The sequence below is a fragment of the Pistacia vera genome, unplaced genomic scaffold (genome assembly GCF_008641045.1).
Source record: "Pistacia vera cultivar Batoury unplaced genomic scaffold, PisVer_v2 Contig62, whole genome shotgun sequence".
In the NCBI taxonomy this organism is placed as follows: domain Eukaryota; kingdom Viridiplantae; phylum Streptophyta; class Magnoliopsida; order Sapindales; family Anacardiaceae; genus Pistacia; species Pistacia vera.
Window position 1 is genome coordinate 453,333 of NW_022196468.1, and position 24,879 is coordinate 478,211.

The 24,879-nt window shown below is 33.8% G+C and overlaps 3 protein-coding genes across 3 annotated transcripts; 1 reads left to right on the forward strand and 2 right to left on the reverse strand.

The window, feature by feature from the left end:
* Window positions 1-9,719: 9,719 nt before the first annotated feature.
* On the reverse strand, window positions 9,720-10,085 carry LOC116110884. The gene has a single exon (XM_031397097.1). It carries the CDS (start codon window positions 10,008-10,010, stop codon window positions 9,870-9,872), a length of 141 nt encoding a protein of 46 aa, XP_031252957.1. The 5' UTR covers window positions 10,011-10,085; the 3' UTR covers window positions 9,720-9,869.
* Window positions 10,086-15,543: 5,458 nt separating this feature from the next.
* On the forward strand, window positions 15,544-16,536 carry LOC116110926 (AP2/ERF and B3 domain-containing transcription factor RAV1-like). The gene has a single exon (XM_031397149.1). It carries the CDS (start codon window positions 15,604-15,606, stop codon window positions 16,480-16,482), a length of 879 nt encoding a protein of 292 aa, XP_031253009.1. The 5' UTR covers window positions 15,544-15,603; the 3' UTR covers window positions 16,483-16,536.
* Window positions 16,537-19,616: 3,080 nt separating this feature from the next.
* Window positions 19,617-21,046, reverse strand: LOC116110923 (protein rough sheath 2 homolog). Its single transcript, XM_031397145.1, has one exon. The coding sequence runs from the start codon at window positions 20,846-20,848 to the stop codon at window positions 19,706-19,708; it is 1,143 nt and encodes a 380-aa protein (XP_031253005.1). The 5' UTR covers window positions 20,849-21,046; the 3' UTR covers window positions 19,617-19,705.
* Window positions 21,047-24,879: the final 3,833 nt, after the last annotated feature.

The window sequence follows — 24,879 nt, forward strand, 5'->3', positions numbered from 1 at the left end:
TGGTAATCCCCAACAGTCCCCACTTGTCGTAACTTGGTCAAATCCCCAAAGAAGTCTTCGAACTCGGTTGGCCCAAACCGCGCATGAAGGCCCTTCTTCAAATTAGTCCAGGTTAAGAGGTCACCTTCCTCTTTTAAGATTTGGTACCACAGTTGTGCATCACCATCCAAGTGATAAGCAGCGAGGGTTGCTTGGTCTTCAGGGTCGATCTGTTGGAACTCGAAAAATTGCTTGGCCCTACATATCCAACTTGTTGGATCCTCATTTCCTTTGTACTTTGGGAATTCTAGTTTGGTAATTTTGGGCACAATCGATTTGTTGGAACGAGGAGCTCTATTTTCTGTGCAATGACCATTTGAGTTGTCTCCTTGCTCGCTCGAACGCTGACTTACTAGAACATCAAACTTAGCATTCATAGCTGCAAACAATTCATGCATCTCTTGGCGAGCTCTTTCTTATGTAGAAGAGAGATGACCCACCTCTATCTCTAATCGGCTGACTCTATCTTCAGCCATATCCTGCTCTGATACCACTCTATTAGGAGTGAGCTCAAGTAGACCAGCTCTGGATTGAATCCTTGAGCGAAGTCTGGTGTTATAAGCTATTTTGCTGTTTTTTATGATGAGAATAAGTGTTGAACAAGGCTTCTTCGAGGGAACCCAACCTCCCAGGTTTAACAAAAACAACTTTGACGCATCAGATGCCTTTCTCTTTTTATTCCAACTATTTAAATACACTTTACATTAACGCTCTACTCCTAAACAAACTCCACGATTCCTTGAGACTAGGACTTTGAATAGGAAAACCCTCTATAACTTACTAACTACTCCCTAATGACTAGGACTCTTGATAATGATCCACATGGATCAGTTATTGAAGTAAACTAGTAAAACCATACTTTGCTGAAAAGAAAACAAAGGAGATGTTTAGACACGTAACAAGGAGGCTATGGTAGAGAAGGTTGAGGCAATGGCGGAAGAAAAAACTGGAGGAAAGAGCTTGGGAGAGAAGATTGAGGCTATGGCGGAAGAAAAAATCGGAGAAAAAGAAAGAAGAGAAAGGAGAGATGAAGAAGAAGATAAGAGAGAGAAGAGAAAAATGAAATAAAAAAATTAGGGATTTATGGATTAATTTAAAATTAATGGATATAAAATTACTATATTGTCCTTAGTTAAACGGATTTTATTAACAGATTTGGACATAAAGTGGGTAATTGTCATTTTCAAACCTTTTGGGTATCAAACTGTCTTTATGGCAAACTATGGGTGGGTGCATGTTGTTCGGCCTTTCATAAAATATTACAAGTTTAATGTTTCATTTTGCAAATAAAATTTTGACTATAACTGTACTTTACATTAATTATTACAAAATAGATATATTGTATTATAATTTTTACATTGTATGGGAGGTATGGAAGATTCTTCCCTTGTGGTCGGTCGGCAAACTCTTTAACTACTAGGGCTAGTTATATCCAAGAGGTCTTGTGTTCAAATCTTAAGAGAGATACTTATCATATTTGTGAAATTACCTTAATTTATTGGGCTTGTAGAGTGTTCCGTGACTCTAAAAATTAGATAATTTTATGGTCTTAAGGATTAAATAGACTCTAATGTGAGCTTGAATACCTCTAATAACTTAAAAATAAAATAAAAAGATTTAACTAAAGTCTTAGAAGTTGTACACCAAATAGGTACTCCGGTGGCCATGGTTGCTGTGGTGGGCTAGAAGACAGTATAATTGGGATTTGCAAGGTTTTTGACTTTTTTCTATTGCTTCACTGTTCATGCCAGCAAAGGAGCATGACCACACATTTTCTGATAATGTATAGCCTTCCTTTCACTTCTCTAAAAAACCCCAAAAAAAAATAATTATGTTGAGGCATTACGTGATATTATCTTGAGAATATTAATTATAAAATTAATCATTTTGTAGCTGTACAAATATTATATTGTCTGCAAATAGATTACTTAAGAGTTGTATGCTAAAGTTCAAGTCATGTGGCTGCGTTTGGCACACCGCACTAAACTGGATTAGCCATATAAGATTGTATTGCAATTGATTAAGCTTAAGGGGTTAGTCTACCGGTTAAGAAGGTTTGTTTTATTATTTAATTTCTTGGGTTCAAAAATTAAGATCACATATCATAATAATATTAAGACTTACCTAATTATTTGGACTTATAAGGTATTCAATAGACCACAGAGATTAGTTGAGGTATACGCAAACTCACATAGACACCCCATTTACCCAAAAAAAAAAATTGCAATGGATCAAATTATATAATTAAAATTAAAAATTTAATTATTAAATTAATTTGAATATTAATTCATTAAATATTTAAATAGTTAAATATAAAATTAAATTAAATTATCAATTTATTTTTATTTATTTTTTAAAATTAAAATATAATCCTTTTATTAAATTATTTAGTAAAATTATTATTATATATTTATATAATTTTAATTATTTGATTATATTAGATATTAAATTATAAGGATAATTATTTTAAACCTAGGGTGTGTCTGGCTTAGAGATGGCAATGGGCCCGATATTTTCAGGTATCCGGCCCGAAAAGGTCAGGCTTTACCCGATGTTCACAGGCTTGGGCTTGGGCTTGATTTTAAGGCCCGATCTTGAGTACGGGCCAGTCTGGGTATGTCTTCAGGCCCGGCCCGACCCAACAATTTTTGTATTAATTATACTAAATTACCTTTATACTATATATTTAATTACAAAATTATCCTACATATATATATTCATTTTTCCCAAACCCTACGTGGATGGATGGATGCACTTTGTGGAAAATTATTTATATATTTGGTGAGTATTAAAAAATAAATTAATATTTAAAAATTGTTTCTAGAATTAAAAATATATAAAAATAAAATAAAATTTATTAATATTTAAAAATTCATATTATAAAAATGAGCAGGCTTAGGTCGAGCCTGAGATTACAAAAAGCCCGTCGGGTCAGGCTTTACTTGTCATACCCGTGACGAGCTCAAGCCGGGCTTGGGCATTTGTCATGAGGTCAGGCTTGGGCCTGGGCCAATGGGTACCCGGTCACGGCCCGACCCATTGTCATCACTAGTTTTGCTGAAGATTATCCCCTATTACTAATGTAATATCATCTTATATTATTTAGATTACCACGTTTAGTTGTCAACTAATATAAGATTTCGGTAATCTTCTAAAACCAATAGTAATTACTGTTGGTTATATAGGTGGTAATCTTATTACCTTCATTTTTTTAGGTATTTTAAGATTATTTGGTAATATTAATTTTGTCATAATTTTACCCTTAATTATTAAAATTATTGGAAAATTATGCCCCCATTTTGAAATTAATTTACGTGAACCTATCATTACAATTTTACCCTTGATTAATTAAGTTTTTGAACAATAATGCCCTTATATTTAAAACAAATTACAGGCCACCCAAAACCATTACCACTTGCCAATCACCACTGTTGGTCATTGGCCAACCATTGTGGGTAGCTAAAATGACGAACAACTAGCCAGATCTGACCGGCCGTAAGCTAATATGGTCGTTTTCGACCAAATCGATTGCTGGAAATGGCCTTATGGTAATAGATCCGGCCATTAACGATCAAATCCATGGCACCGTGCGCCTTGGCCATTAACGGCCAGATCCATGGTGCACAATTGCCATAGATCTGGCTAAAAATGGACAAAATTGATCTTTACCCAACCATGTTAAATAATGTTAACGCCCTCCTATATTATCAACAGTAACTACTATTAGTTTTAGAAGATTAACAGAATCTTATATTACTTGATAACCAAACGTGGTAATCAAGTAATAAAAGATGACATTACTTCATTAATTGGGAATTACCTCCAACCAAACACGCCCATATGGGTTTGATCTCTTTGACGGACTGAAAATAATTCTATTGTACTCCTAAAGCTAGCCCAATTTACATCCTGCGGAAGTTAATGAACACTAATTTGTCGGTGCAAATCATATCAATTCTAGAGTTGATCTCAATACCAGCCCCCAACACGATTAAGTAAAACCAAACAAAAAGATAATGAAAAGGATTTCCATTTATCTTTGTCGTGAGCTTTTGTGAAGAAATGACCCCAACTTCAGTCAAATCTTTTCTCAAAGTATTAAGCACATAGAATTTGGACATGTTCGCCACAAGACAAAGAGGGATATTTATAAAACCCCACACTTTTTTGTGAAGCCTCCAATTAGAATCAAATATATATACTTGGGCCAAATTCATCAAAGAGACCCAAAAATACTGGCTTTAGAGTTTAGAGTCAAACACTTGGCCCAAATTATGCAAGGGACGTAGAATCGGTGCTGTACCTGGAGAGGAAATCAAGGTTGACGAGGTGGTCTCGTAAACGTGAAGTTTATTGTAGTAGTTCAAAGTTTGATCAAAGGATAGAGTTTGAAGCATTGCGAAATAGGGAGTGTTCTTGCAATTAAGGCTTAATTTTGACTTTATAATTGAACCGTAAATATTTACCATAATGGATTGGCTTTATCTGTATTTGGCCTCTTAAATATAAGTATTTTGCTAAACCATATAAAAACCCCTTATATTATTTATTTCGGTAAAAATGAAACACAGTCTAAGACTTTAATGTAACAACGCTGGATGAAAGAGTAACATACATGCATGTGAAAATGATTACAGAGCAGGTGGCAGTAGGCCCAAAACCACCCTAACTCAAATGGAACTGTGGTGGTGGCGGTGGTGGTGGTGGGGCTGTGATCTGCACATAGTATTAGATGGTGCACGTGGGTATGATAAAGCTGCAGCAGGCTGCAACCAGTTTGACCGAAGATAACTGCGAAGAATGAAGTGTCAGTTTATGATTGGTTGAATAAGAAAAAGAGGGCAGTATTATTATAAAGTTATAAATTACCCACATCGAATCTCAATCTGAATGTGACCAAAAACAGAAGCAGAGAACAAGTTTGCTTTTAATTCTCAGGCCCAAATNTTATTTATTTCGGTAAAAATGAAACACAGTCTAAGACTTTAATGTAACAACGCTGGATGAAAGAGTAACATACATGCATGTGAAAATGATTACAGAGCAGGTGGCAGTAGGCCCAAAACCACCCTAACTCAAATGGAACTGTGGTGGTGGCGGTGGTGGTGGTGGGGCTGTGATCTGCACATAGTATTAGATGGTGCACGTGGGTATGATAAAGCTGCAGCAGGCTGCAACCAGTTTGACCGAAGATAACTGCGAAGAATGAAGTGTCAGTTTATGATTGGTTGAATAAGAAAAAGAGGGCAGTATTATTATAAAGTTATAAATTACCCACATCGAATCTCAATCTGAATGTGACCAAAAACAGAAGCAGAGAACAAGTTTGCTTTTAATTCTCAGGCCCAAATGACATTTTGACCCCCCAATTTATCGTAAAAGAATCTTTTCCCTTAGATTATCCTGAATGTAATAACTTTTGTTTTTAACGAGTGAATGATAATTTCCCACCCAAGGTTTGCCAAAATCATTCCACCCATAAACGTTATTAAATATATTTTTTTACCCCTATCTTGGTTTATATTAATTTCAGGGTTAATAAATTAAAATCAGTTATTGAAAAGGTTTAAACAAAAAATATTCATATGAAAAAAACAGATTAACTCTTTATCAAAAAAAAAAAAAAAAAAAAAATATTTTTGAAACATACCAATTACTGAATCAAAAATTAAATTTTCAAAAACACTATAGATATGATCTTTTATCATATAAATATATTAATTATGACGATAAGAAAGTTCATAAATCACTAGTCCAAGTAAAGAATGAAGAAGAAGGCTTTTATAATTACAACAAAGGGAAAGGAAAATTGTTTGGTATGCTAGGAAGTATCCCCATCAATAATTACCTAGGCGAAAACGATATTATAGATATAGATAAAATTTCAAATATAAAATAGTTTGATTGGAGAATTCTCAATTTTTGTCTTAGAAATAACATCGATATTCAATTTTTAAATTTTAAAAAAAATAATAATTGGTCGTAATCGTGCCCAACCGAGTGCGAATCAGCTAGAATCAATGGTGTGATTATGACCAACTATTCTTTTTCAATGTTTTTTTTTTTTTTTCAAATTTTCATAATTTTTTTTTTTTTTTTTGGATTTTTCTTCTTTTTTCAAATTTTTTCGAAATTATATTTTTATATAATTTCATAAAATATATACAATTTAATAAAATATTGTTTTGTAGTTTTATAAATACTTAATTGACAGATATTATTATAATTTTTAAAAATAATACATACAATGTTAATTTTTTTTAGAAACACACATATTTTAATAGTGAAACTTCCATTATAATTATAGAAATTGAAGATGGGGGTTTAAATGACTAATTTCCAAGTTGGTGAAGGTAATTTTATGTGTTTATAATTTAAGGGTATAAGAAACATTAACCCTGTAATATATACTGTGTGAACCGAAAAGAATGCCATTTTGCTGTTAAAACTAGCGTCTAAATTTAACGATGAGTGGGGAAATGGTTTTTTCAAAGTTTATGGGTAATTACAACAAACGTTGGGTGGGAAAATATTATTCACTTTATCTTTAAATTTTGAATTCAGGGTGTTAAAATTTTGCTGTTTAAAAGACAATCTTGTCAATTCACTTCACAAATATGATATTACAGGGATAGATAATTTAATATAAACCACCACTGGGATGGCCTGATGGTAAAAAGATAAAATAAAGTTCTATAAGCTCTAGAGTTTGAGTTCGTCTAATAAGGGTAGTTATTGAGGAGCTTCTCTAGTCGTCAACTTTAGGGTCTCGACGAGTTAGTTAAGATGCATGCAAGTTAGTCTGAATTCCTTCGATCATTAACAAAAAAAAAAGATAATCTAATATAACATTAAGAATCGATAATATTACCCTCTTAAGGTTAAATTTTAATGCCTAAATTTGAAAAATAGCTAGGAACAGGGGAAAAAGTGTTTTTTTCCTAATAGATGGGGTTGAAATTGTCACTGTGCCTTAACTCTCTCTCTCTCTCTCTCATCACCTACTTTTTTTCTACTGGGACCAATATTTTCTCCAAAAGCTGCAGATGTGAACAGTGTTACTTTCCGACTTATCTGTGATCTTTAAACACGCGTTGCACGTGCACATGTGTCTGCCTTTCTTAAATTTTGTGGGTTATTACTTATTACGTTCTGCTCTGTCTTCTGTCTGTACATTTGCTGAAAAGTTGATCAATTAAAAATAAATTTAAATTATTCTTTTGAATATTTTTTTTTTTTAGATTATGAGTAAATTAAACACAATCTAATATCTATACAAAATTCAAACATTTATTTTATTTACATGTATTTTTTAGGATTATTAGAAATTTCTTAAAACACACAAAAGTTAAACGTCCTAAAAATATATTTAAAAAAAATTATCAAAAGATATTTCGTGTTTTTTTGTTTATAACAATAATATATAGTCCTCACACTTGGGTAGTTCAAATTGTAAGACGAGTATTAGGATGTGTGGTTAAGACATACGGTTTCATATTCGAATATCCTTAAGTCTTAAGATTTAAGCAGTGGAGGTGGATTGCTACACTATTCTCCTTTGATGATTAATTGTAAGTTGACTCGAACACCTTGGTTACAAAAGAAAAAAAACTCTTGAGGATTAGTCGTAAGTTGACTCTGACACCTTAATTAAAAAAAAAAAAAAATTTAGTCGTATTAAATTATTCATCATAGAGTAAAAATAAATAAATAAATAAACCCAATGTGTTCTTAAAGATTATAAGATTCAGTGGGCTTCAATTTTGAACTCGATTTACAAAGCGAGATCAAGAAACTTTTGAATTATAAGAAAAATTAAGTACGTTTGATTTTTCTTTTTACCAAGTAATATTGAGTAATTTAAAAATTAGACTTAACAAATGTTAATTACGCCAGCATGTTAACAGTTAAGTGTACATTTGGGTTATGCCATATATAAATGATGTGTGGTCAGTACCAGGAGCGTGGATTTATGTCACGTGTAATTTCATTTTAAGTTAATTTTATTTATAAATTTATTATCGTAATAATATATAAACGGATTTTTCACTCAAATTAGAGGATCTTTCTTTTTGACGTCTCACTCATATCTTGCGTAAACCACAATTGTACGCAGAAAAACATAGAAAGTAAGATAAAAATAGTAGACATAAGATTTGCGTCTGACATCCAAACCACTTTAAAAATAAAAATTATTAGCAGAATTCATACAATCTCTTACTTAGGTTTCTTCACGGATCTTACGTACTTTTTGTTGGTATAAATCACAACATCAACATTAACTAAAGTTATTCAATCAATACGTTATTTTGAGATGTCGACTTCGAAACTTTATTAATTATTTTAGTTGGATTCATTGGTTTGGACACATTATATGTATGGTTCATTTATGCATCTTTTACATGGTCGACTAATTTCTTAATTAAAAAGGAAAGATTAAGCACAAAAATCAATTAATTAATATGGAAAATATATGCATATGTAGTTTCAATTATATACATATACAATGAATTATTGTGTTAATTCACATGCAGGCATGGCCCCTAATCGAATTATTTTCATAATTTTAGTTCATTAATTTAATTTTCATAAATTTAGCCAAACAATGTCTAGATAAACAGGAGAAAGCTCGAAGGTAGGTTGTTTCCTTATACAATGCAGCCAAAACAAATTCCAATAATAATAATCATGTGGGTTTTGTCAAAATATATTTTATGAATTTTAAAATTCTTTCATATATACATGCATCAAATTAATTAAGTCTTTCTGAATTTAATAAAATTTATCAAAATTAAATCCTTCCCACTTACTTAATTAATTCAAAGTCATAGATATTTTTATGAAAAGCTTAAATGATTGAAATAGCAATCAATGGTTCAATTTAATTTGTAATATCAAACTTGTTGGCAATTTATAGACCATAATCCATGGTACCATATGTCTCCCATTACTTTTTAAAATTCAATTAAAATTAATTAGTTTTTTTTTTTTTTAAGAAAAAAAAAAAAAACTGTCTTATCAACTGGTACAAACACACATGTGAGCACCAATACGTTCAACAGCCAATTTCATAGCTGTGAGTTGACAAGACCTCCGAAAATGGAACCTACATTAAAGACACCACAATGAACAATCATCACCATTCTTATAACAATGTCCTTTTTTCATACTTCTCTTTTAATACTAATTCTGGTTCTAATTCAATATCTCCACCATTATTAATCGTTCACATCCCTCTTCACCATCATCATCATCATCATCCTTAGTTTCTTCAATTTCTCAGATAACTTGCAGAATTTTTAATCCAATCCAAACCAAATCTAATCTTTCATACATGTATGTGAGATTCTATGTTTCAAATAATAATATAATTACTTAAATTAATACCCAGAAAATTTCCACGAGGTAGCTCATGTATGAATGGGGGCTCTTTCTCAAGTGATATACAGGAGTTAATTATTCAACCTCTTTGCACCATTTTTTTCTGATATATAAGCTTCAGAGACAGCGAAGATAGAAACAGAAAATGAAGAAGAAATTCATGTAATTAAATCTGAAAAGAAGCATTTGATTCTGATTGTAATTTTCCGTGTACATAACAAATGCTCAAGGTGGAAAATTCATGCAGGAGAGGAAAGAAGAGTCTATAAATATTAGTAGAAGTAATAATAATCCATAACAATTAATAAGTTAATATTCTCGTTGGTATTTACATTTGTGAAGAAGTACAAAAACGAAGAAGAAAAGAAGTAATAGAGCTTAAAATTATATCTGCAAATTCACAGAAATAATAAATCGATGAATATTTCTTGCTTCTTCACTTGGAACTTTTAGTCATGCCAGCAGAGGAGCATGACCACACATGTTCTGATAATGTATAGCCTTCCTTTCTGTTGTTTAAGATACCCTCCGAGCCGCCTGCATGACACCTTCTTCTTCGAGTCTTTCATATTGTTTCTTCTCGTCTCCATTTCTGTGTAAATTAGAGGAAAAAAGAGAGAGTAGTTTGAACAGAGCTAGAGCTAGAAAGAAATAAGCCCGAAGTAGTGATACTGATTACTGAAAATGTTTGAAATGAGATAAAGAGAAGAGGGTGTTTATATAGTGAGAGAATGGTGGTGGTGGTGGTCCAAAGTGACGAGCTCAGGCCCTCTAAAACTCTACTGAGAGTGTGCCACGTCAGTGTCTTCACCAAAATTAATGAGGGTTTTTTTCATCGACCAAGAGAGTTGGTCGGCCATTGATGGAAAATGGTGGGAAAAAAAAAAAAGATAAAAATTAATACAAGGGGGTTAAGTTTAGGTATTTGGAAAGGACTACTGCTGGCCTGCCCATCCTGCCATGTTTTCTTGACGATGTTTATCCTATATTTCTTGTAGAAGCTCAGATGTTTCCTTGTCATTTCCTGTTTGACTGCATATTACAATTACCTTGATGCTTTTATTATTTACCAAACAATTGTACTATCACTTCGTGGGCAATTTATATTTTTATAAACCCTAATTTTCCAGTTTGCTGCTAAAATTCAATATATTTCTTTATTTTACACATGAATACTCCTGCGTCCTATTTGGGATTGTTGTTTTCTTTTACAAGTTAAAGATCACTTCTTTTATAATTTAACACTAATTTAATTAATTAATTCTTTAAACAAATATACTTACACATATATAGTATATTTTATTGACAGCTAATACCTTGTCCTTGAAAATTATAATAAGAATAAAAAAAATTTCGTAAAATTTAAAAAGCATGTCTAGTACAATTTAATCCGAATAAAGGTTATGAAAAAATAACTTATTAGAGCAGATGTTATGAAAAATGTGTTTGGTGTTTGATCATAAAAATTTAAAAGAGCTTTTTAATATTAACTTATCACAAAGGATTTTGATATATGAGATTAGATCAAGTCAAAATTTTAAAATATAATAAGGATATGTTTTATATTTCAATACTATAAGTCATAAAATAGATTATTTTAAATCTTATAAGCACTTTTGAAATGCAATTAATTAATCTAAACAAAATTTGAATCTACTGATGACTTTAGGTAAGCTAAATGTCTTAAAGGGCAGTTGATCACAACTAATTATTTCTACAACTTTTTTTTTGTTTGTAATGGTCGGAGATGTCCGAGCCACTTTTTTCGCATCTTAAGTAATCCTTTGTGATCTTAAAACTATCGACCGAGTAAGAGTTTTAATGACTATTCATATTAGTAACTAAAAAGAGACTTGAATTCAGAAACTCTTGAATATACTCAAGAGTCTATCTCGTTCTACAACTCTTTTTATAACGTCAGTATCTCTGAGTTCGTGCATGAAATTGATAGTGAAGAAAGAAAATGGAGAATTGGAATAAGCTAATGTTAGTACAGCTAATAACTTGAAATGTTAACAAGCACAAGTAGTCCGTTCCTCGATAGCATAAAACGAAGAAGGCAAAGGAGGAGACAATGAGGAACAGTTTTATAAGAAAGGCTCAAAACTCCAAAAATTTGCAAGTAGAATCTGAGTGACCTGTTTAAACCCAACAAAAACTGAAATGGGAAATGGGATTATCCACAGCGTAATCCCACATGTTTTGTCTTGTGCTTCACCCATTCCACTTTTCACGTCGGGAAACTCTCTGGGGCTTGCACCTGGACCAGACCCCATTCTTCATTCTTATTTCTTAACTTCACTTCTTGGACTCAAGTATATATTTGCAGTCGACTCTGGAGCTTATAATTATACTCAGAATTTGACAATTTCGGAGAAACACACATCCTTCGTCTACAGGGCGAAACTATAAATTATGATCTGTTAGACAATTTTCCAATGGGAAAATATTCCGATGCAAATATTGGAATAAAACACATCCCCTAACGAAATACAACATTTGTTAGGAGAGGTGCTTTATCTTTTTCCAACCAAAATATATTGTTAGAAGATAATATAACCTTCCAATAAACCCGTCTCATATATCTTTTTTGTTAGAAGATAATTAATGTTATCCAATTACAAATCTAAATTTTAAAAATATGTATGAAATATAAAAAAATCTTAGCCAAATCTAATGGAAGGATTTGAGTCTAAACCCATCTAGACTGGTTTTTCTATAAAATATTATTCCAGTTATGATCGATGGATCGATCAGTCATGTTAGGTAGGGTCTCAACTCAATCAGTAAACAATTTTTATACACAAAAAAGAAGAAGATAATGCTGAAGAGGGATTTTTAATTAAAAGGAGACAACGAACATTAATTTACAATTAAATTTAATTAACAAATAAAATGGGCGCCAGTTTTTGTCTCTTTGCACGTCATAGAAAATTACAGAACTGTACAGTACAAAGAAGACTGGTCGGCACGTGATAATCCCGTGAGGGACATGGTCCCCGTCCTTGCCTTTCCTAACCTAGATTTTTGTTAGTGTTTCTCCTTCTGTCGAGTTGAATTAATTAAATCCTTTAATTATTAATGGGATTTTTTTTTTTTTTTTTTTTTTTTTGAATGTGAATGAGGGAGTATCTTTGTCTTGGTTTATTCAAAAGATTACGGAAGTTCCTAAATTGTACGGTTCAACGAATACGGTTGCATAATGGGTTTGGTATTGGAATTAGATTTATATTAATTTAGTTCAGCATGAGATTGCACTAAATCTTTGATAGCTGGCATTCTGTGTATCTGGATGTTGAGGATACCTTAATTAAGTGTAATTAACAATTTGATCCCATATTTTTCTCTTCATTTCCACTCTAAATCTCCTTTTTTGTTCTTTTTGACGTTTTATCTTTTCTAACATTTATTTTATCAAAATATCATATGAGTAACTATCCAATGGTAGTCTGATAATAAAAGAGTAAAAAAAGGTTCTATAAACTTCTGAGTTCAAGTCCTCACAAACCCTAATAAGGGTGACAATTGAAAAGTTTATTTGATCGTCATTAACCTCAAAGTCTCAAAGTATTAATTGATGTGCCATTTTTACAGTAATTTTTAAATGAAAATGATAACAAAGAGTTGTATAAGTTTAATAAGGCTATCTTTTTTTTTTTTCATCATTTATTAAACACAAATTCACAATCCAACTTAAATCAAAATAAAGAGAGGAGGACCAATTTTTTTTTTTGGAAAGATATCGGTAGTTTAGGCTGAAAGCATGAAGGCTCATTTCAGAAGTTATAAAGCCCAATAAAGGCGCAACTGGGGAGGCCCAATATAAAACTAAACTTTTAGATCCACCAATTCTTCTAAGGCCTCTCAGAGTTTACATAATTATATATCAAGGATAGAAAATATAAAACATACGGGCATTGGGTGAACAAGATCAAACCTCATGGTGCAGCTTCATGGAGCAATTATCATTTCCTCTTTATTCATAGATTTTGCTTGAATCAAGTTTATATCATTTACCCATATTATAATTTTTGGGGTTGAATAGATTTTTGGGTCAAATCATAGCTTCTTATTAAAACAAATTGAATAATTTTATTGATTACCATATAAAAACTTTGGATTCTTTTCCTATCCTACCCAAATACATATTTGTTTCAGTATTCTCAAAATTCAATCTTATTTTATTCAACTAAAATTGTTTAGTTTTTTAACCCCTTATGTTTATTAATTTAACTAAACACCCTCAACAATAAAAGTTTATAAATTGACAAAAACACCCCCACTTACCCACCTATTCCCAGTAGCCGGCCACCACCGCTGGAAGCTAGCTGAAATCTACCAAAATGGCACATGACTAATTGGATCTGGTCGGTCGTGCGCTGATCTAGCCTTTTCCGGCTAGATATTCCTACGACTTCTATCCACCCTCTGACGATGGTGGTCGGCTGCTGGCATTTAATGGGTGAGTGGGGGTGTTTTTATTAATTTTCAAATCTTATTTTCATAATAGCAACCCAACTCAACCTTTTTAAAAATATACTCAAAATACTCTACCAAACACACCCAAATATTTTATTGGATAAGGTAATTGGTTGGCCACCCACTTGGTACAGCTCGAACTCAAGACCCTTGGTCTTTAACCTAGCACCTCTCACTCCCCTCACCATCCGGCCACAAGTGGGTAGTTAAAACAAATATTTTATATGTAAAAAATAAGATAAAAAGCAAGCAAAATATATCTCCTCATCTCCAATATGATAGTAAAATATAAGAATATATGCTAACAATTAAAAGGGAAGGGAGCAACCCCAAAGGGGTTGGCCTAACGGTTAAATAGGTTTAGTCTTGGTTTCGAATCTTGGGACCACTTACCACTTTATAACTTATCAGTCATTTGAGTTTGTAAGATATTCAATAAGCCCCGGAGATTATTTGAGGTGTGCACTAACTGGTCTTGTAGGATGTTTAATAGACATTGAAGATTAGTTGAAGTACACACAAACTGGTCCAAAAACCCTAGTTACCAAAAAAAAAAAAAAAAAAAAAGTGAATGGGGCACGTGGCTTATTTCTTCTGTAAGTGACCCGCCCGCCAGGAGATGACTTAATTAAAAAGTATTATATACCTTTTCAATATTATCAAAAACCTCAAGATTCTCTTATAAAAGTGAGGAGCTAGGCTTTGGTGGTTGGTTTTAGAATTAGAGTGGCAAATCATTCAAATTCAAAAATTTTTGTTCACCTTTTGCTGTATCAATATCAAGGTAGGGACGTAGGGTAACAACCACTGAGTGGCCTAACAATCAATCAGCACTCTTAAATGTATTAATTAAGAGGTTATAAGTTCGATCAATCTGGATTGTTAATAGAGTTGACCACTAATGAGATTTATCCGATTATCAACTTTAAGGTCTTAGAAGATTAATTGAGGGACATACAAACTGACTTAAATACTCCCGGTCAAAAGGGGGGTGGGGGTGGTATTGGGTGAGACCACGACAACTTTGCATTTATTTACACAATAATATCATTACATAGAGATGTGGAAATTTGAAAATATATATATTATTTTATTTTTGGCTTTTCCAAGTGTATGAATTTTACTTTTGGCTGTTCCAAGTGCATGAACACACAAAGAAACCCCCTTTGGATTATGCAATTTCTGATTTGATCATTAAACCCAATGTATTTGAAGAATTTGAACCTGGATAATAAGACAATGCCCTTCTGTCAGAAACTCCCAGAATGACATTTTGCCAAGTAGAACTATATTCTTGGAAATTTCAACCAATCTCTTCTCTCCTTTTTCCACACACTTGGCAATATTTTTATATATAATATAACAGAAATCCACATTGATGAAGACTTTATTATAAAAATAATATAAGATAAGATTGAATAAAGCGATGCAATAAAGAGATATGAGATGAGATGGCTGAATCAACAGCATGGGAAAGGCCATGGCTGGCCAGAGGATCAAATCAGTGTTCTCAAGCATATAGCCTTTCATGGGGGGATGAATTTAGCGAACAACTTCTGCTTACCCTCATGTGATTCCCATCAATTACCTACCCCACTTTCTCATTCTTAATATTCAGCTATATAAATCTATTTTCACCTCATCAAATTATTCAACCAAACTTTTACTTTATATTTCATTTCATTATCACCCTCTTGAAGAAACATGGATGATTCTGAATATGGCAATGAGGTTGAATCCAAAAAGTTGCCTTCTTCCAAGTACAAAGGAGTCGTTCCGCAACCCAATGGAAGATGGGGAGTGCAAATATACGAGAAGCATCGACGCGTATGGTTAGGTACTTTCACCGAAGAAGAAGAAGCCGCTAGGGTTTATGATATCGCAGCTCTGAGGTTCCGCGGCCACAATGCAATAACAAACTTCAACGTTTCTTTCGAGAACGACGAAGATTATTACATGGAAAAGCTTTTCTTGAGCTCGCATTCGAAGGCGGAGATCGTCGACATGTTGAGGAAGCATACGTACAAGGCCGAGCTCGAAGAGCGCAAGCAGAACTATGCATGTCATGGAATTAGCGGTAACGCGTTCAACCAAGAGCCGTTCGGGGAGAGCCGGGAGTTGTTGTTTGAGAAAGTGGTGACACCGAGCGATGTGGGGAAGCTGAACAGAATGGTGATACCGAAACAACAAGCTGAAAAGCACTTTCCATTGTACACAGAGATTGCTTCGAAGGGTGTGTTGATGAATTTTGAGGATAATTCAAAGAAAGTATGGAGATTGAGATATTGTTATTGGAGTAGTAGTCAGAGTTATGTGTTGACAAAAGGGTGGAGGAGATTTGTGAAGGAGAAAAACTTGAAGGCAGGAGATTTGGTGTGCTTTTGGAGATCCAATGTTGGGCCGAATCCAAGGCTTTTTATGGACAGTAAGCCCAGAAACGGGTCGGGTTCTGAAGATCAGATGGAGACCAAGGGCGAGGAACAGGAGGCGGTTGGACCAGTTGAAACAATGGGTGAGGTTAGGTTATTTGGTGTCAACATTTTAGATGAACCAAATAGAGATTACGTTGCAAATAATAGGTAATATTAGAAGTTAAATTACAAGGTGAGAAAAGAGACAGAATTTTGGATATACAAAGAGTGGCTTAAGTTTAGATATTTGTAACAGCACTCTTAATACTGTGTCAGAACCCAAAAAATCACCAAAACAGATTAACAGTGTTAATTTAAGAGTGCGAATCTAGAATTTATAAAACCATGGGTGAAAACTTGTCGATTCACCAAACCCTGAGTGGGTACATGTAGTTTACTCTAATTAAGATAAGATATGTAGAGAGGTCCCTCTGGTTATGGGTAGATTGGCTATGCGCCTATGCCCACTAAGCCTGCATTTACAAAGCCACTTTCTTGTGTGCCCACAATTGTCAAAGATTCCAATTAACAGTAGAACTTGTATTTCCTTTAACTTATATCATGTTCATATGCAGTGAGTAGTACAACTTGTACAACATTATCTCTAAAGATTTCAACCTATCCTTCAATTTAGCATTAATTTGTCATTGGATTCTATTGTTAAATAAATCTCACAATTTACCATTTTTCTTAAAAAATTAATCAATAACAATGTGGATTTGACTACAAAATTGCTTTCATTGAGTAGAATGGGAACAACCCACTAGGGATTAATTTTGAATCGATAAAAGATCGTTATTCTTAAATGAGTCAATAAACCACTTTTTCCCACACAGATAATGGCTTAACAACATTTTCTCACCCATAAACTTTTAAAATATCACTTTACTATTAAAATTTATATTTCGTTTCCAATTCCGGCATTGTTGCGACCTCACACCGTTACCATTCTCTTCCCCGATCATCACTCACAAAAACCCCTCAAACCCTACTCTCGTCGACCCTACCAATCGCTAGCAATCGAGCGATTAGGGTTTATACAGCCATTCCTCCAAAGTTAAATTCTGGTCAATTCCAACCATTAAAATCCAACATTTCACCAACAAAAAGACTCATCGGTTTCTATTCTTCAAAAGCCTCAACAGCTTGAATTGAGTTTGCTCTCTGTTTGTCGTCGGAATATAAATTTAGATAGTAAAGTGGTATTTTAAAAATTTGTGGACAAAAAAGTATCATTAAGTCATTATTTATGTGGGAAAAAGTTGTTAACTATTTTTAAATTTATTAAAAATTATAGGATTCGATGAAAACTCTGGTTTTTAGTTAATTGCTATCGAGGGTTGTGTTGGGGATGAAAATTGAAATGTTAGATTGTGTTTGAATGATATTACTCAAAAAATTGTTTAATGTTTAATTTAATTTCTAGGGATTTGGATGTTGTTGTTAGAAATCAAATTTACAGCTGTAATTTGGTTAGTACAACAAGTAAGGGAGAGTTGAATGTTTGTTGTCTGTTTTAACAGAGATTTGTTGTCAGCTTTATTACATTGTGTTGAGAGTTCTCTTCTCTTTGAGTTTTTCAATAAAATACACTCTTTATTGGTTTGCCTAAACTTTTCTTAATTAATTAATTAATTATTAAAATGACCCCTCATAAATTAAGTACCTGCTCTTTAAGTCCAAACCTCTAGATATTCCTGAAAAAGGAATATCAAATTCTCTTATTTATTATTACATTTTTTTGATTCCGATCTCATATATTGGGAAATGTTAACATGTACTATTGACATTTAATATTAGTACATTAAGACTCCGCCTTATTTATTGCTAAAATTTATATAAAAAATATATTATACATCATGAATTATCAAGATATATAACAATTTATCTCCTTATATTAGTATTTGGTTAATGTGTAATTATATTTAATTTAAGAATAATGTTGTATATAAAAAGTTTGGATTTCATATTTGTGTCCTAATCATGTGGCAATTGATTTACCAAGTTGCTATACAGTTTTGGGATCCCAATATCTTAGGTATAATATTATTGTTAATTGAGTAAACGAAATGTTCCCACCCGAGGTTCAACGAAATGACAAGTTGATACTCTTGGTTTCGCTTATTCTAAATTTATACCCTTAAAGTAGCACCATTACCTACAGTTGGGTTCTGATACAGGTGTAGAGGCTGCAATTGTCGAACTGCACTTAAAGTAACACCTTTCATCTTCTTGGTTTTCGGCTCCAAGCACTGCCGTAACCTCTTAGGCCAAATCCCAGCCGATTCTCATACCGAAAATCAACCTTGTCTGCATCTTTTGACTCCCTTTCCTTTCCTCTTCAAAACCCATCCCTCCTTTGGACCCTCCCCACTCATCGTTTGCTAAGCTGTCGATGACCTACACTTTTCGCTGTGAGACAGTCGTAGTTTTGCAACCCTCTCATCCGCTTTTCATTGGGTTTTGGTGTTTTCTTGATGGAGTTTGTTGTTTTTGAAGTGTTGTTTGCGATTGTGTTGCTGTTTTGTTTATTTTTTATCGTCGGCAACCCTCCTAGATGAGAATCTAGAATAAATATAATTAGGGGTATAATTTTGGGATTGTGGTAAACCTTGGGTGGGAACATGTCGTTTGCTCTTGTTAATTAAATTGATTAAGAGTAGAATAAGTTAGTTTGACAAAAATACCAATTATGGGATTGTGCTATGAGAGGAAGAGAGAGGTACGAAACGCGCGTAGGAAGTGAAAGTGTGAAAGAGGTGGGGGGTTGGGTGGCTATCCCAATGTCCAGTGATTAGTCATTTTCAATAGACGTAGCCTTGCAATTGCCTTTGCGTAGCATCTTTACCTCTTTCTGTGCTACAGCTACTCCCCCTCTCTACCCTTTCTTTTTATCTATTCTTTTCAATTTAATTTTTCCTTTTTTAAACCAACTCTCCATTAATGTCTTTCAAGCATATATCAAATCATCCTCTTCTTTCCCTAACATTTATGTAAACAACGATTTGACACTACACACCAATCTGTCTTTAATCTACTAATTGAACCCAACCTCATTTCACTCTGCCCATTTGGTTAACAAATCATTTCACTTTCTCATCAAAACCCCATAAATCATCACTCAATGCCACACTGGGTTTCAAGTTTTTAACTTCACTTATGTATGATAATACGCAGCTTATCTAACGTTAATCTATGCAAATATATCGCAAGTTCACAACAAAGGTTCATTAATGGTGAAATGAAGACGATTATTAGTAAAAGATGAAAAACAAAACAAACACTAGTACTAGTATGTAGATTCATGGATCATTTTGTTACATAAAACCCTTGCCCAAAAGCTGATTCAAAATGCATTACTCGTCATAATATTTCATAGTTATAGCTATGGCTAACTACAGCAAATCCTTTGGGATACAGAATCCGTTTCCATGGCCACTGTGAACCCCAATCTGCTCAATGAGCTTCATCAGTTTAACATGTTTATTACACCAAGCTTCCATTAACTTTGCCTCTTTGCTCTCGGCATCTCTCTGCAAACTAGTCAACTGTTCTCTATATTCACTCTCAAGTCTACCCAGAAACGCCATTTCTTCTTCTCTTAAAGATCTAATCTTTGCCTCAACTTCCTCCATTTTTTCTCTTCTCTTCCTCGCTTTCTCTGACTCCAGTTGCTGCTCCAATCTACTTAGTCTCCATGTCGCTTCCTTCTTGTGTTGCAGCCAGCTTTGTTTACCCTCTTCAAGCTCCTTACAGCACTGTATCAAAGTGCCCACTTGTTGACCTGGCATGAACCGGGTCATGTCAACCGGATCAAGAGCAGGAGGTTCAGACGGCGAGAGAGATAAACTCACAGAAGGAGAAGCTGTGGTTGTGGAAGAAGTTGAAGATGACAAAGATGAACAAGTATTATGATTATTCATCCATAAAGGAAGCACATTTGCGGAAGAAGTTGAAGGACCCGACCCAAGTGAAAGAACCGGTTCAGGATCCGGCAATGACATATTAGGCATAATAATACTAGTAGGGCTCAGATTATTCAAAGACTGCAATGCAAAAAGCTTCGGTTGAACGTACTTCTCCGCAAAAGTCTCTAAAATATGATCGTACCTCCCCTGAGCAACCTTTTCCGGCGAAGAAACCGACGCCGAAGTGACTTGAATAACATTCCCTTCTTGATCCGAATACTCTCTTCTTTGCTTATGCAATTGTTTCAACTGTTTCTCCTTAAAAACTTCCCACCACTTGCCGAGTCTTTTCGCGGTTCTTCCGGGGACTTCACTGGCAATCTTTTTCCACTTGTTGCCGTACTTGGCCTGTAAAGAAATGACTAAAGATTGTTCTTCCGGGGTTAAAGAACCCTTTTTGATGCCGGGTTTGAGGTAGTTTTTCCAGCGTTCGAGACAGGACTTGGGGTCTCGATTGAGAGGTTTTGGCATGCGCTGAGAAATGAGGTTCCATTCTTTAGGGCCATATTGCTTCACGTATGCTCTCAAGATGGCGTCTTCTTCTGGTTGCCAACGTTGCCTCTCCTTCATTTCATCATTATCATTTCCTTGTGGGTTTTTGGGATCCTTACTGATCCATCTTTTCTGTTGATAAATCGTTTTATTATATCATTGAGATAAAATAAAGGCTCGAGTGTGTGAGAACTGTGAGAGAGATTTCTCGAACGGATTTGCTGTGGGCTATAGCTAGCTTTAAAGTTTTGATGAGGGGCAAGCTACAGGCTACAGCTAGAAGAGATCCCTTCCCCCACTTGAGGTCATTTCATTACACGGATGGGAATGGGATATGGTTACACCACGCGCTTCATTTCACGTGTGAGCTACAGACGTTCACTGAAATAAAAAAGAACCTTTATTAATAATTTAATTTGTCATAAATATTAACCCCCAACAACATCAAACCCTAACACCGCAACAATTAAAGGTGGTTATCTAATCTACTATTGAATGTTTAACAAAATTTGGTGGGCATATTCAGCAACCATTATTGGGTACTAAGGAATGGTCAATGGTGAAACTAAAACGGTGGTGCGATAAGACTTAGAGCATTGAATGAGAGATTTCTTTGGTAATTTTTTTTTTTTGGTTTGAGTTTATCAGGTAAGAGAAAGAGTGAGAAAAAGAGAAGCGTGAAAAGGGTATTTCAATTTGATTTTGATTTTGATTGTATGGTCATTGTTTGGTGTGGAAGATGGCAGAGAGAGCAGAGAGAAAGAGGAAGAAGGTGAGGTTAGTTGCATTGGTGGTGGGGGCAGAAATGAGTCAGAATTGTGGGTGGACATGACTGGACACTGTGTCAAAACACCAAATATTATAAACAAAAAAAAAAAAAAAAAAATGCAGCAAAATTGTACTACTTTCTCAGACTAAGACGATGCTAGCAGAGCTGAGCTAGTTTGGCTTGTGATAATCTGAAATTTATAAATAGAAAGATGCCAATCTGCCATAAAAACGTATTCAGCCTGCTATTAAAGGTAAGTCTGCATTACTGCATACAATGTGTGCACTTTTGTCAAGAGATATTTTTAATTTAAATAAATAAAACCAAATGGGTTTTTTATTTATTTTTTTATTAATTTTCTCTTTTGTATAAGGATACAGAGTGTACAATGATTAGGAATTTGTTTGCCTCGATTACTGGGTTTTCTAAGCAAGTTTCCATTTAGCTTCTTGTTTCACTCTTGGGGGAAAAAACAAACAGATGGAAGGGGAAATATTCAACTTCTTCCTTGTTGGGATTTGAGAAGATCTTGTTTGTGTTTTTTCACTTTTATTTATATATTTCCATGTGTCCTCAACCTCTCTCTTTTTTTTTTTTTTTTTTTTTTTTTTTTTTTTAAAAGGCGTTTAGAAGCGAGTGCATTGTATGCTACCCATTGTGAGCGTGGTATGAAAAAGAAAGAAACACGTAAGGACAGAAGACTAATCAACGCAATTAGGATCTGCTGGAAGAGGAGAGGACGATTGTTTTTGTATGTGGTTTGGTTGGGCCTCTCTCAGCCCAATTACATTCTCACACTGTTTTGTCATGAGTCGGACGCAATTACCTAAAAGATTTTCTGAGTCAACTCCATAAGACGTTTATGTTCTCACATTTTTGGTAAAAAGAAGGTTTTCATGCTACCTTGTAGTAAGTCGGACGGTTCATATTCTCGACTTTCAGATAAAAAAGAAGATTTTCAGACTACCTTGCCGTGAATTGGACGGTTGCTAACTACCAAAAGATTAGCCTATTAAAGATGCTACCCTACCCATAATTTAAACCCAAATCCAATCCATAGTTTCATACGTGGCTACTGGGAAAATCATAAAGCAAATTGCACATTGGTTAGGCAGAGGGAGATCAATGGATTGTTGATTTTCGTTAATAATGTGGGCATGTATCAATGCAAAACATACTAAAATTCATTGAGAGTTTAGTGGTTGTGGAAAGTTTGTCATAATGAGTCCATCATCAATTGAGAAGGAGCTACTGGAATATACATGCCGTGACTGTTATAAACAAGCACTGAAACTGAACCATTCCTGTGATTTACTGCAACAATCCTCAGCTCAATTATCAATGAATGGGTGCCCCAACTCTCAGAGACACCCACTTCAATTCCACCACTTCTACTCTTGCACACTCAAACTGCATGTTCGTGTTCAAATGGCTGAGACTTTTATTTAATTTCTTACCCCATCAACACCAAGAAGAAAGACCCGGAGTGGGATTCTCATCTTCTTCGTCATAATACCTTTTCTGATCAAACTCGTCAGCAACGTGGATGTTTCCCCCTTTCCGTTTGTTTAAGCAAAGTCTTAATCTTACTTCAAATCTCCCAAGGGCTCCCCATCTTTTAACATTCCAAAAATTTACAAGCTGTTCATGTACATGTACTGCCTACTGTTTTTACCCAGTAAAACGAAAGCGACATGTATGTTTTCGTAAGTTTTCCACGCTCTCTCTCTCACACACACACACACACACCAACACACACCACCACACCACATATATATATTATTATATATATTATATATTATATTATAGAGATATATATGAGTTTATTTTAGTATTTTGGATAATATTTTTGAAAAAGTGAGACTTTGGTGATTATTACAAGATAGAATTTAAAAACTAACAAAAACATCATTTAGGTTTGTTAATTTATTAAACACTCATGTAATAAAATATTAAAAATTAACAAAAACACCCCCACCCACCTTGGCAATCGGCCACCACTGTAGGAGGGTGGCCAGAGTCGCCATATTGGCGCAAGACTGGTTGGATCGATCGTGCGTCAATATGACCTTTTCCAATCAGATTCACCGTGGATCTGGTCGAAAAAAGCTAGATCTACGGCTAGATCCAGCCATTGACGGCCACAACTGGCTGCTTTTAGTCATCAATGACAATAAAATCTTGGCCGTCGTTGATGACTAGCTACGGTCAAAGATCTGATCGTTAACGGCTAGATCTTTGGCCGTAGATTTGGCTTTTTCCGACCATATCCATGGTGGATCTGACAAGAAAATGCTAGATCGACACACTATCGGCCAGATCCAACTAGTAGTGCGCTATTATACCAGATTTTGACCACCTTTCAACGGTGCTAGCCGAAATCTAGCAAATGTGGGTGGTAGGGGTGTTTTTATCAATTTATAAACTTTTTTTTGGGGGGTGTTTAGTTAAATGAATAAACTTAGGGGGTTAAAAAAATTGAATAAAATATAATAGTATTTTCAAAATAGGGAAATAAATGTGTATTTTGGAAATGATAGGAATATGATAGGGCTAAAATAGGGAAACAAACGCACTCATATTTTTCTATGACATTGGTGTTTGGGTTAGCTTACCCGCACCACAATTAATTTCATGGGATCTAAAACTACCGGTCTAGTAATAGCTTAAGTATCTATCCTTATTAGTAAGTGAAGAGGGACTCGAACTTAAGACCTCTTAAGTAATAATCCAAGAGTCCCTATAAAACCACTTGATCACCTAGAAGTAGTTAATATATTTATTAAGTAATACACTGTTTTATTTTATTTTTTCTGGAAATTAGAAGATAAGTGATATATGACAACATTTTCTAAATTAAGTATTCAATTATATCTTTTTTAATTGATTTTATAATTATAATTTTACATTTGGAAGTTTATTTATTCAGTAATGCTAGACTTACCGACCCAATTATCGATTTGACATACTAACTCATGTGAATTGAGTCAAATTTTGAGATTTGAGGTAGTTGGATAGGTGGGTCGGTATGTCAAAATCGATAGTTGGGTTGGTAAGTCTAGCATTACTGTTATTTGTTTAGGATTTTAGTTAATTATGAAGATCTATTTTAATTATGTTTAGTTTTTTATTTTATTTTATAATAATAGTAGGATTTTCTTATTTCATTATGATTTCTTATTGGTGTAGTAATAGGATTAATTTAGTATAAATATGTTTGTTATACTATAAACAAACATTAATAAGTTATTAATAAAATTTTTTAATGGTTCATTTCCGATGAATCCTGTCAAGTAAAACATGAACGTAGATATAAATTAAACTATTTCTCTATTACATT